Source organism: Neoarius graeffei, chromosome 14, assembly GCF_027579695.1.
Source record: "Neoarius graeffei isolate fNeoGra1 chromosome 14, fNeoGra1.pri, whole genome shotgun sequence".
Lineage (NCBI taxonomy): Eukaryota > Metazoa > Chordata > Actinopteri > Siluriformes > Ariidae > Neoarius > Neoarius graeffei.
The window spans coordinates 80,865,182-80,879,705 of NC_083582.1; the positions used below are offsets into that span (position 1 = coordinate 80,865,182).

The 14,524-nt window shown below is 42.6% G+C and overlaps 1 protein-coding gene across 1 annotated transcript in view; it reads right to left on the reverse strand.

The window, feature by feature from the left end:
* Nucleotides 1–3,314: 3,314 nt before the first annotated feature.
* Nucleotides 3,315–14,524, reverse strand: part of arhgef15b (Rho guanine nucleotide exchange factor 15b) — a 98,973-nt gene continuing 87,763 nt past the window's right edge. Inside the window, exons 24-26 of the mRNA XM_060938893.1 lie at nt 10,931–11,016; nt 9,825–9,929; nt 3,315–3,661 (exon numbers count right to left, since the gene is read on the reverse strand). Coding sequence (XP_060794876.1) covers nt 3,495–3,661; nt 9,825–9,929; nt 10,931–11,016 — 358 coding nt within the window. The 3' untranslated portion in view covers nt 3,315–3,494. The remainder of the gene's footprint in view (nt 3,662–9,824; nt 9,930–10,930; nt 11,017–14,524) is intronic.

Sequence of the window (14,524 nt, forward strand, 5' to 3'; positions counted from 1 at the left end):
TCAGTTCAGCGTTCAATACGATCATTCCACAGCATCTGGTGAACAAACTGGGTCCCCTGGGCTTCAGCACCCCCCTGTGCAACTGGCTGCTGGACATTCTCACTGAAAGACCACAGTCAGTGCGGGTCGGAGAGAACACCTCCAGTGTCATCACCCTCAGCACAGGCTCCCCTCAGGGCCGTGTCCTGAGCCCTCTGCTGTTCACTCTGATGACACACAACTGCGTCCCCAGGGCTACCAGCAACCACATTGTGAAGTTTGCAGACAACACAACAGTGGTGGGCCTCATCAGGGAAGATAACGACCTGGCCTACAAAGAGGAGGTGGAGCAGCTGGTGGGCTGGTGCAGAGAAAACAACCTGGTCCTGAATGTGGACAAAACTAAAGAGATCATTGTTGACTTCAGGAAAAACCAACCCAGCCACGCTCCACTTCTCAACAACAACACGGTTGTGGAGGTGGTCAATAGCACCAAGTTCCTGGGGGTGCACATCACAGACAACTTCACCTGGTCTGTGAACACCGCGTCACTAGTCAAGAAGGCACAGCAACGTCTGCACTTCCTGCGTAGGATGAGACGAACCCACCTGCCCCCGACCATCCTCACTACATTCTACAGAAGCAGCATAGAGAGCATTCTGACCAGCTGCATCTCTGTGTGGTGTGGAGACTGCAGTGCCTCTGACTGGAAGAATGTGAGGAGAGCGGTGAGGACAGCAGAGAAAATCATTGGGACTTCTCTTCCTTCCATTCAGGACATTGCACCAAGGCGTTCCATGTCTCGAGCCAGAAACATCATCAGTGACCCCTCACACCCTCACTATAGACTGTTCTCGCCTCTGGAAAGAGGCTCCGCAGCATTCGGTGCAGGACCACCAGGTTCTGTAACAGCTTTTCCCCCCAGGTCACCAGACTGCTGAACTCCAAACCCAAACTCTAAACTTCTATTTATAACTTGAACATTCCTAATTCCACAGGCCACGTTATACCATTGCACTTTATAATATTTTTGCTGCTGCATAATTTAATTATTTATTTCTGTGCTGAGCCAAATTGCAACGAAATTTTGTTTGGTGTACACTTGTTGTATACTGAATGACAATAAAGATTGTCTAAATTATATGCACCTTAGGTCCCCCTACCTTCATGCCGGAAAGAATCCAAATCGGTGAAGAATTGAAGAAGCGATTTGTGTGGAAACTGCTCATTAGGGCTTAATTACTCCATATTGCAATTATGCAAATTTGGGTAGAAGTTATATGCACCCCAGGCAGACCTACCTTCCTGCCAAAAAGAATCAAAATCGGTGAAGAATTGAGAGAGAAGAAGCGTTTTTTGTGAAATGTGGACGATGCTGGACGGATGATGGACAACACATGATGGCATAAACTCATCACCTGTCAGCCAGATGAGCAAACAAGGAAGCATCGATCTGCCTTCTTGTACACTGAAGAAATGTCTGGCTTATTGTGCTCAATTTTCCACTCGGTCTGTATCGTAAAGTCCTAATGGATTTTTGCATGCTCATTCTTCAGGACCTTATGTGGTTCATGGAGATTCCACCGAGTGTTAACTTGGAAACCATATTTCTGACAGGGACTCCAACGAAGATTTAAGCATACCTCTGTCATGCCATCTCTTATAAATTATTTGTACTAACATTTTACAAGAGCTTACTATAGGAGTAACATTCTCAACTCCATCTCCACAGAGCCTGCATTTTGTCAGAGATTTCTTGTTTATATATCGTCTTCTTGATTGAGTTCGTCTTTAGAGCTTGATCTTGAGTTGCAGTTAAAAGGCTCACAGCTTCCCTTCATAAGCCATTTCCATCAATCTTCTGTCTTGAGATCTTTTGTGTCTCTGTGAAACTGTCCATGAAGAGGCATCTTCAATTCTCTTACGATATTCTGTCTTGGTCTCAATAGTACCATTATCCAAACCCTGCTGTTGCACCACATACTTCAGCAGGATTGTATTATTATTTGCCAAGTACTAATCTAGCGTTCATCTTTCACTCACCACACAATCTTCCATGCTAACCAATCCCTTAAGCTCGATCTTGTGGGGCATGTATAGCCCAGTTGGCTTTAGGATGTAGGGCATGGGAAATAGTCATTGTCTTCCTAGTTTGTCAATCCAATGTTTCTATCTCACTTCTGTTCCAGTGAACAATTGCTGCACTGGACCTGACGACAGCCACAGCCCAGCCACTGACTGCTTTAATTCAATTTCCTGCATTGAGCTTGGTCTTGAATAACAGCTGTAACCCCTTCAGATACTCTCATTCATAACCACATCCAACTCAAGGATCCGAAGATATTTATATCCTGTACTATCTAGACCACCCACTCTCTCACCTGATGGTAGGAGATCTCACGACTCTCAACTAGCTTTCTGCGATTCATCATCATTATGGCGCATCGGGTAATCCTGAACTCCATGCCAAGATCTTCACTGCACATATGGGCTGTTTGTACAAGCACATCTGTCTGATCTTCATTCTTAGCATGTAGTTTTAGATCATACATATATACCAAGTGATTGATTTGTTGCCGGGGTGGCACGGTGGTGTAGTGGTTAGCGCTGTCGCCTCACAGCAAGAAGGTCCTGGGTTCGAGCCCCATGGCCGGCGAGGGCCTTTCTGTGCGGAGTTTGCATGTTCTCCCCGTGTCCGCGTGGGTTTCCTCCGGGTGCTCCGGTTTCCCCCACAGTCCAAAGACATGCAGGTTAGGTTAACTGGTGACTCTAAATTGAGCGTAGGTGTGAATGTGAATGGTTGTCTGTGTCTATGTGTCAGCCCTGTGATGACCTGGCGACTTGTCCAGGGTGAACCCCGCCTTTCGCCCGTAGTCAGCTGGGATAGGATCCAGCTCGCCCGCGACCCTGTAGAAGGATAAAGCGGCTACAGATAATGAGATGAGATAATAATAATAAACAGGTTGTGTATGTAATCAATATTCATTTGCCCATCCTTTACACTTTACAGCATAGTGATATTGGTTTTGGGTTTTTTGTGCTTTCCATTTTGGAGTTGATTTGAACTGAAGCAGGTCAGAATCAATCAATCAATGAGGCCATGTGACATTATGCAACTTTAACTGCAAACAAATGTTTTGAGTGTTTACAGTTGCAGTTTGTTGCCTTCACTCAGCAGGGCATTCTGGGAAACGAGTCACAGGTGTGAAAGGATTTCAGGTGGAATTCAGCTGACGTACTTCGGACTGCGTTCCTGTGGAAGAACTTTTTAACATGAACTGAACAGAATTACAGTCTGACCCATGGATCAGTGCGCACACACACACACTACTGTGTAAAAGGAAAATGTTTTAATAAGAAAATGAACGGCAGTCGACAGTGGGATGATCTCTGTGCTTCAGCATGTCACGTAAAACAAATCATAACTGATCATAAAGGCTCACATTTCTTCTTTTACACATATCCAGTAAAAAAAATAAAAATAAAAAAATAAAGTCAGTGTGCACGTTGCGAGGTCACGAGCTGCTCCATGTCTTGCTGGTCATGGCGCTGGCCGCCTGCATGACGCGGTAACGTTCTCGCAGGTTTCGCCGCCGCATGTGTTCGCTGGTGATTTCCAGAACGTTCTTCACAGGGAACCATCCTTTCTGTCCGTCAGATAGACGACTCCCCTCATACCACCCTGAAGCAGAAGAAATAGTTTGAGGTTAATGCAGGGCTGAGCAACACAAACAAATCTCAAAAGACAATATTTTCTCAGATTTTCTCCCTAATTTAGTCTCGACCACTTTCCAGCTCTCCTCGGTTACACCAGGCAGGGGGAAGGCGATCAGGTGCTTCCTCCAAGACACATGATGCCAGCAGCTCGCTTCTTTCTGAACTGCTGCTCATGCGGTGTAACACACCCGGATGAAAGTGCACCTCTGTACACGTATCTGATTGGCCAGTAAGGCTGTGATTGACAGGGTAGAGAGAGTATACCACCCCGACGTTCTTTTGTTAGGACTGATTTTTCTTCTCTTCATACTTTATTACATTGGCTATCTTTAGTAAAGTGCTTCAGTTCAAAAGAAAAAAACATTTTGAAGGTTAGTAGCTTTTCTTTTTTAATTTGCTTAGAGACTACAGGAAGAAAGAAAAGACAAAAATATACAAAATTATTCTCTTCACATTCACTGGATATGAGCAATCGTGCACTCTGATTGGCTACTCTACTACTAGGCTATCAGCTCATATACCATGAGCAGAGAAAAAACAAAATGGCGGCACGCATCAAGTCAGATATATCATTTTGTTATCAAGTATTTAAAAGGAACAGAAGTAGCTAAAGAATATAGTTCCTCCCCAATATCTCCTGTTCCACACTCCAGCCCAGTTGGTAGCAGTAATGCACCTTTAAGTTGGTTTGCCAACCACCAAAATACCCTAAAGAAGAAGAAGAAAATGGCAGCGTGCGTTACTAAACCAACTGAGGATGAAATAAAAACTACTTGAACCCCCCCCCAAAAAAAGCAACAAAATATGGAATAAAAGTATTTGATGGCAAGAATGTATGTTTTTTTTTTCCAAGAATTATTATTATCACATTTTTCACAAATTGCTCCTGTCATTTCGCCGGTTTGTTTACATTCCAAGCGGAAATGATTTTGTCGGATGTTTTGTATAAAGTTCTTATTCACTGAATTTACAAGAAATAAAAATGCCCTGTTTCTCAAAATCCAGTGAATGTGGAGAGAATAAAACAGCAATTTCATTCAATCTCATTGTACATGGATTATAGACAACTCGGTGCTACGCGCCTCGTCACCCATCAGCTCATGTACGACTCGATTTCATGGAATAACTTAAATATATGCAAGATACAGAAAAACAATTAGAAAGACAACAGAAAGAAAAATCCAAGACTGACAAGTAAGACAAAAAAAAACAACAAGAAAGACAGAACAAAATAAACAGACAAGAACAAAAAAGTCTTTAAATTAAGGAAAATTTTGAACTAAAAAAAAAAATTACCGATATATCAACTAAATTAAAGATCTCAAAAAATTATTTAAAAAAAAATAAAAATTAAAGATGAACCTTAGTAGCTTTTACAGAAATCAGTATCAGATGTGTACCAAAACGATATCAGATCTCGAGGGGGAAACGTGGTATCATACCATCCTTAATACTGTGTTATTAAAGGGTTTAAACATAGGTTAATGAAAATGACTAATAAATAGACAGGATATAGAGGATATTACACTGCGACGCAAAGATATGAAGTTTATCTTCAAGTCGTGAATATATTCATGAGTGAGTGAAGTGAATGAGTGATTATCTTCTCATGTTGAAAAATATAAATTCATATCTTCACGCCACCATGTAATATTCTTTATACAACCCCAATTCAAAAAAAATTGGGACTCTGTGTAAACTGTAAATAAAAACAGAATGTGGTGATTTGTAAATCACGAAAACCCTATATTTCATTGTAAATAGTACAAAGACGACATGTCAAATGTTAAAACTGAGAAATTTGATTGTTTTTTGAAAAATATAAGCTCGTTTTGAATTTGATGTCAGCAACACGCTTCAGAAACATTGGGACAGGGGCGTGTTTACCGCTGTGTTGCATCACCTCTACTTTTAACAAAACTCTGTAAACGTTTGGGAACTGAGGAGACCAATTGCTGTAGTTTTGAAAGAGAAATGCTGTCCCATTCTCACCTGATATACAATTTCAGTTGCTCAACAGTTCGGGGTCTCTTTTGTCATATTTTGCGCTTCATAATGCACCAAATGTTTTAAAGGAAACAGGTCTGGACTACAGCAGGCCAGTTTAGCAGCCGGGCTCTTTTACTATGGAGCTATGCAGTTTTAATAATATGTGCAGAAAGTGGTTTGGAGTTGTCTTGGTGAAAGAAGGAAGGCCTTCCCTGAAAAAGATTTTGTCTGGATGTCAGCATATTGCTCTGAAATGTGCATACAGTGATGCTTGAAAGTTTGTGAACCCTTTAGAATTTTCTATATTTCTGCAAAAATTTGACCTCAAACATCAGATTTTCACACAAGTTGTAAAAGTAGATGAAGAGAACCCAGTTAAATAAAAAATTGGGCACCCTGTTTTATTTAAAGAACAGGGATCTATCAAAGTCTGATCTTCACAACACATGTTTGTGGAAGTGTATCATGGCACGAACAAAGGAGATTTCTGAGGACCTCAGAAAAAGCATTGTTGATGCTCATCAGGCTGGAAAAGGTTACAAAACCATCTCTAAAGAGTTTGGACTCCACCAATCCACAGTCAGACAGATTGTGTACAAATGGAGGAAATTCAAGACCATTGTTACCCTCCCGGGGCGGCACGGTGGTGTAGTGGTTATCACTGTCGCCTCACAGCAAGAAGGTCCGGGTTTGAGCCCCGTGGCCAGCGAGGGCCTTTCTGTGCGGAGCTTGCATGTTCTCTCCGTGTCCGGGTCGGTTTCCTCCGGGTGCTCCGGTTTCCCCCACAGTCCAAAGACATGCAGGTTAGGTTAACTGGTGACTCTAAATTGACCATAGGTGTGAATGGTTGTCTGTGTCTATGTGTCAGCACTGTGATGACCTGGCGACTTGTCCAGGGTGAACCCCGCCTTTCGCCTGCAGTCAGCTGGGATAGGATCCAGCTCGCCTGCGACCCTGTAGAACAGGATAAAGCAGCTAGAGATAATGAGATGAGATGTTACCCTCCCCAGGAGTGGTCGACCAACAAAGATCACTCCAAGAGCAAGGTGTGTAATAGTCGGCGAGGTCACAAAGGACCCCAGGGTAACTTCTCAGTAACTGAAGGCCTCTCTCACATTAGCTAATGTTAATGTTCATGAGTCCACCATCAGGAGAACACTGAACAACAATGGTGTGCATGGCAGGGTTGCAAGGAGAAAGCCACTGCTCTCCAAAAAGAACACTGCTGCTCATCTGCAGTTTGCTAAAGATCATATGGACAAGACAGAAGGCTATTGGAAAAATGTTTTGTGGACAGATGAGACCAAAACAGAACTTTTTGGTTTAAATGAGAAGCGTTATGTTTGGAGAAAGGAAAACACTGCATTCCAGCAGAAGAACCTGATTCCATCTGTGAAACATGGTGGTGGTGGTAGTATCATGGTTTGGGCCTGTTTTGCTGCATCTGGGCCAGGACAGCTTGCCATCATCGATGGAACAATCTCATCTCGTTATTTCTAGCCGCTTTATCCTGTTCTACAGGGTCGCGGGTGAGCTGGATCCTATCCCAGCTGACTATGGGCGAAAGGCGGGGTTCACCCTGGACAAGTCGCCAGGTCATCACAGGGCTGACACATAGACACAGACAACCATTCACACTCACATTCACACCTACGCTCAATTTAGAGTCACCAGTTAACCTAACCTGCATGTCTTTGGACTGTGGGGGAAATCGGAGCACCCGGAGGAAACCCACGCGGACACGGGGAGAACATGCAAACTCCGCACAGAAAGGCCCTCACCGGCCACGGGGCTCGAACCCAGACCTTCTTGCTGTGAGGCGACAGCGCTAACCACTACACCACCGTGCCGCCCCGATGGAACAATGAATTCTGAATTATAGCAGCGAATTCTAAAGGAAAATGTCAGGACATCTGTCCATGAACTGAATCTCAAGAGAAGGTGGGTCGTGCAGCAAGACAACAACCCGAAGCACACAAGTCGTTCTACCAAAGAATGGTTAAAGAAGAATAAAGTGAATGTTTTGGAATGGCCAAGTCAAAGTCCTGACCTTAATCCAATGGAAATGTTGTGGAAGGACCTGAAGCGAGCAGTTCATGTGAGGAAACCCACCAACATCCCAGAGTTGAAGCTGTTCTGTACGGAGGAACGGGCTAAAATTCCTCCAAGCCGGTGTGCAGGACTGATCAACAGTTACCGCAAACGTTTAGTTGCAGTTATTGCTGCACAAGGGGGTCACACCAGATACTGAAAGCAAAGGGTCACATACTTTTGCCACTCACAGATATGTAATATTGGGTCATTTTCCTCAATAAATAAATGACCAAGTATAATATTTTTGTCTCATTTGTTTAACTGGGTTCTCTTTATCTACTTTTAGGACTTGTGTGAAAATCTGATGATGTTTTAGGTCATATTTATGCAGAAATATAGAAAATTCTAAAGGGTTCACAAACTTTCAAGCACCACTGTATATCATTCAGCATTAATGATGCCTTCCCAGAGGTACAAGTTACCCAATGTCACGTACATTAACGCCCCCTCATACCATCACAGATGCTGGGTTTTGAGCTGTGCACTGACAAGCCGGATGGTCCCTCTCCTCTTTAGCCTGGAGGACGTGGGGTCCATGATTTCTAAAAAGAATTTCTACTTTTGATTCGTCAGACCTCGGGACAGTTTTCCACTTCGCCTCAGTCCATCGTAAAAGCGCTCGGGCCCAGAGAAGGGGGCGGGGTTTCTGGATATTGTTTATATCTGGTTTTAACTTGCGTTTGTGGATGCAGTAATGAAGTGTTTTCACAGACGATGGTTTTCTGAAGTGTTCCTGAGCCCATACAGTGATTTCCACTCCAGACACGTGTCGGCTTTTAATGCAGTGTCTCCTGAGGGCCTGAAGATCACAGGCATCCAGTGTCAGTTTTCAGCCTTGTCTCTCGCAGACAGAGATTTCTCCAGATTCTCTCAATCTTTTAATGATATTATGGACCATAGATGATCTGATCCACAAATTCTTTGCAGTTTTACACTGAGGAACGTTATTCTTAAATTGTTGCACTGTTTGCCCACGCAGTCTTTCACAGAGCGGTGAACCCCGCCCCATCTTTACTTCTGAGAGACTCCGCCTCTCTGGGAGGGTCTTTTTATACCCAATCATCTTACTGACCTTTTGACAATTAACCTAATTAGTTTTGGTTTTTTTTTTAGCATTACACAACTTTCAGTCTTTTGTTGCCCCGTCCCAACTTTTCTGAAACGTGTTGCTGACATCAAATTCAAAATGAGCAAGGATTTTTCAAAAAACAATAAAATTTCTCAGTTTCAGCATGTGATGTGTTGGCTTTGTACTATCTTCAATCAAATATTGGGTTTCCATGATTTGCAAATCTTCACATTCTGTTTTTTATTTATGTTTTACACAGTGTCCCAACATTTTTTGGAATTGGGATTATACTGTATTAAAAACAAACAAACAAAAAAAACCCCACAAGTTAATCAAAAGAATACTTGTTTTTCCTATCTGTTCGTATCCATATCGGACACATTATCTGTTTAACCCAAATAAGGTAACACCTTAAGTATATCACCTACCTCTGCTCCACATCACCATCATCTTCACTGCATTATAAAGCAACATGCGTATGACTGTCATAACCAAATAATCCTCTTCAATCTGTTCATTCATTCTCTCAGAATGAACATAAAGCTTTGCTGGTCGGGGGCATTGTGCCTCCTTGGTTTTCCAGAACGTTTCATTTATTTCACATTTTGTCTTGAAAATTTTTTAACCTTTATTTTGTTTATCTTCAAAAAATGTCCCATAAAAACACAGAAAGCACACGCTGTTCCAATTGTCAATCCACGTTTTGAATAACTGAGTTTGAATGAAAAGTGAAGAAAACAGAAACTCGCAGTCAGAAAACCTTTATATTACAAGTTGCAGGATGAATATTTTCACTGACACACAAACTCTATTTCAGTGTGAATGGAATTATTTATAGCGACACGCCCGTGTTTATTACATCACCGTGGTGCGTATTATGATGGTGTGGTCATATGGCAGAGCGCAAGTTGTGTTATAAACTGTGCACAAACTCGTCAGTGATCATATTACAGACAGAACGCGTCTCATTTCTCACCTTCGTTGGTTTTGCGGATAACGTTGATGATCTCTGGGGGCTCCAGATTTAACTCATCAGTCTGCGCCGCTATGTACTGCTCTACACACTGCACCTGTGGACAGTCTATACACACAAACACACACTTCATGATCAGAATGTCAACACAGACTACAATTCTGTGTAAAAGTCTTAGTCACATGTAAAGAAATTCTGTCGACTAAAAATGGCTTAAAAATAATGAAATGAAATGTTTCAACATTAAAAAAAAATACTATAAACAGTAATCAGTGAGCCGTAATAAATGAAACAGAGTCAGTATTTGGTGTGAGACGACCCTTTGCTTTAAAATAAATCCGTCTCAGGTCCAGTGAGGTCAGTTTTATGTGGAAATGATCTGTAGGTTTTCCTGAGCATCTTACAGAACCAGCCACAGTTCTTCTGGACACTTTGACTGTCACACTCACTTCTTCATTTTACACCAAAACCCAGCGGCCTTCATTATGCTTTCTTTTTTCATCTGAAAAGTGTCTCTGATGGAATATGCTGCTCAGATACAAACCTTTTTTTTTCTCTAACATTTAATTTTGTGCTGGAAAACGTACATTTGGACTCTAAAATGTTTTTGTACTGACTCCATAATGTAGAAATCTCATCTCATTATCTGTAGCCGCTTTATCCTGTTCTACAGGGTCGCAGGCGAGCTGGAGCCTATCCCAGCTGACTACGGGCGAAAGGCGGGGTTCACCCTGGACAAGTCGCCAGGTCATCACAGGGCTGACACATAGACACAGACAACCATTCACACTCACATTCACACCTACGCTCAATTTAGAGTCACCAGTTAACCTAACCTGCATGTCTTTGGACTGTGGGGGAAACCGGAGCACCCGGAGGAAACCCACGCGGACACGGGGAGAACATGCAAACTCCGCACAGAAAGGCCCTCGCCGGCCCCGGGGCTCAAACCCGGACCTTCTTGCTGTGAGGCGACAGCGCTAACCAATGTAGAAATCATAAAATAGAAATCTATAACGAAGTTTATATGGAAAAAAGAAATAGGGTACCAATACTTTTGCACAGAATGCTGTATATACACATATAGATGGATGGACACAAACACACACCCCAGTCTTCATATATGACCTCCTCCTGCTCTCGGTTCGGATCCTCAGGGTTGGGAAACGCCGCCAGCCATCTGTGCATATCAGACCTGGGTGGAGATGCAAAGAGCTTGAGGTCATGTGACCCATCATTCAGAAATAACAGCTAGCACACAAGCACAGTAGCTCCAGCAACATAGGTTTTTTTTTGTTTTTTTTGCATGTTTTTGGAATTGCAAACCACAAATTATCTGCTATATTTGTCACCGGCCACTTTAATAGGAACGTGTTGTTGGTTCTAAGATCCCTGTTCTTGGCTGCAGGAGTGGAACCCAATGTGTTCTTCTGCTGTTTCATGCTGAGATGCTTTTCTGCTCACCACGGTTGTAAAGAGTGATTATATGAGTTACTATATCCTTCCTGGCAAAAAAGCTCGACCCAATCTGTCCATTTCCCTCTGACCCTCTCTTATCAACAAGGCGTTTGTTTCCACCCACAGAACTGTCGCTCACTCACTCAGTGTTTTTTGTTTTCTGCACCATTCTGTGTAAACTCTAGAGACTGTTGTGTGTGAAAACCCCAGGAGATCAGCAGCTTCTGAAATACTCAAACCAGTCCATCTGGATCAAACCAACACCCAGACCACAGTGAGAGAAAGTCACACTGTGAGATCACAATGTTTCCCGTTCTGATGTTTGAACATTGTGAACATTAACTGAAGCTCCTGATTTGTATCTGTGGGATTTGATGCAGGGCGGCACGGTGGTGTAGTGGTTAGCGCTGTCGCCTCACAGCAAGAAGGTCCGGGTTCGAGCCCCGGGGCCGGCGAGGGCCTTTCTGTGTGGAGTTTGCATGTTCTCCCCGTGTCCGCGTGGGTTTCCTCCGGGTGCTCCGGTTTCCCCCACAGTCCAAAGACATGCAGGTTAGGTTAACTGGTGACTCTAAATTGAGCGTAGGTGTGAATGTGAGTGTGAATGGTTGTCTGTGTCTATGTGTCAGCCCTGTGATGACCTGGCGACTTGTCCAGGGTGAACCCCGCCTTTCGCCCGTAGTCAGCTGGGATAGGCTCCAGCTCGCTCGCGACCCTGCATAGGGTAAGTGGTTACAGATAATGGATGGATGATTTGATGCATCGTGCTGCTGTCGAGGTATTGGGTGATTAGAGAACTGCAGAAAACTGCAGCTGTGTGGGTGTTCCTAATAAAGTGGCTGGCGAGTGTATTTTTCAGATTTAAAGGTCTAATTCCCGATATTTTGTATTTTCTACTGGAAAATAATAACTGTTTAAGCCATGGCCTTAGCACAAGTGTATTACGTGGCTGAGAAAACCATCTTCTGGTCTGGAAGCTTAGTAGTGACTGGTTAGGACTGTTGTCATTTTATAGACACTCCCACAATGTCCCTTTGCTCCGTCCCCATCTCGGTGTGAAATTGTTACGCGCCCAGCACAGCCAGATAATTCTTCTGTGAGCAAAATCTTTAAAACTTTGAAAAAACTTAACAAGAAGAAACAACATAGTAAAACCTAAATAAACACTGGCAGTACTTTTCCAAGATGGAGTCATTTATTACTGGTGAAGGGAATGAATCTGGAAAGAGAATTAGCGACGTTGCTCCTGGACACTTCTGTAAACGTAATCTGGATGAAGCTTTGAATAATCTGAATGGTTGACTTTCAATAACGAATCGAGTAGAAAGGTTTTGTTTGTTTTTTGTTTTTTTGACAGGAAAGCTCCTCGAGCCCATCCTCATAAATATTTATGAGGCAAAATTATCTTGGCTCGAGTGTTAGAACTCGGCTTTAAAGCAACTGAATGGCCAATCTTTTAGCTTGCAACCTTTTAACAATGCTAACATGCTCATCCTGGAGCTTAGAGCTGATGAAAGCTTATTACAAAGAAAACAGTACAGCGAGTGCACTCGTGAACATTTTCATCAGCCGAATTTCATGTGTTTATCGTGCTATAACTCGGCTTTCAGGCAGTTGAATGTCCAAGTGAACTTAAACGTGATGTGAGGGTTAGCATGATAGCACTAGTTAAACAAAGTGTTAAGTCTTGCACTTTAAAACTCTCAGTAGAAGTCGTTATCAAGGATTTTCACATGACGTCATCGCAACTGTGGATTTGTTTATGTGGCCGTGTTGCCTGGCGAGCTTTGTGATTGCCGGCGACTGGCACAAGTGTGCGCGAGTGACCGTAAGCCAAATTCAGTCCATCTACAGATAAACCTGTAGAAGTTCCATCTAAAAGAACAACGCCAAAGACCTGTAGTGCTTTTGAATGGAATAACAGACGTGGAGATGAGCCTGGTTTAACGCTTCCCGGTGAACCCAGAAAGACGAGAAAAATGTCGAGCTGCAGTTGAACAGGAAGAAAAACATCCCCGTGTGTGTGGAAAGCATTTTATATTAGGCAAGTGTGAAAGCTCTGTGCAACATTAAAATGTAGCTCTGGATGTGGGCTTTGGATGCGATATATTTTATTAGACCTAATGCTTGGCTCGACTAGCAACGTGTTTGTTCTGTACTGATAACGTAGACTCGGCTAAACACCATAAAATATGTTGGATCTCGGCTCTGGCTTGTTTATTACTGTTAGAAGTCCATGTTTGAGCTCATCTTTGTCATAATAAGGTATTTTTCTTTATCGGGAATTTCCCATAACATTCCGGCACGAAACCTGCCTCAAAATATTGATAGGCATCTGGACTTCTCTCTGCCTTTAGCATCTCCAGTGTATTTAGAAGTCCAACTACTGATTAGTTCAGGATGTCATCGTGTCCGAAATCCGGTAGTTGGGTTGCCGAAGACTTTTCAAGTGAAATAAAAACATTTGTGGGTAAATTATATGGATCTGTGATGCTGCATGTTTCAGCTTTTGGATGTAACATGATCTGCTGGTATAAAATACATTTTTTATGGTTTCAGAGAGACTGTACTGACTGCAGTCATCTCGATTTTCATTATGAACTGTCGCAGCTGTTTCTGTTTGCCCGGAAACATGCATGAAAAACAAAAATCTGTGACGTCAGTGAAAGACCTCTATAGGTTCTCTGAAATGTCACTAAAAGCTACTAGATTGCATCACAAATCAGTGAAAGGTCAGTGAAAGGACAAGAATGGAGGTTGCCAAATTTGTGAGAAGTCACCAAATTTCTTGGTTATCACTAGAAAAAAATTATTTAGTTGTTCGGGAAGATCAAAAAGTCACTAAATTAGCAACACTGACTTGAACCGCTGTAGGTCGGGGGGGGGGGGGGGGGGGGCCTTGGTGTACATTGAGGTACACAAAGAGGGTGGAAGGGTGTTTATGAATGCAAAAAAAAAAAAATTTTAAATCTTATTCAATTCCAGCTATTTAACTGTTAAAAATCTAATATTAACAAATGCGGACAAATCTCGCGTAATGCACTTTTAAACAGCTGGAAGTAACTGATGCTCTGGAGCGTTACTGATTTAAAGCGATACTCAGAAACGTGCACTGCAATATGATTGATCATTAGTTTAATTTGCAACAATTCAACAATTTCTTAATTACACTGTAGACTACTGAAAGAAACTCATCATGTTTGTTAGAATATTAGGAACTCGTTCGCTTTCATGATAGAAAAAAAAAG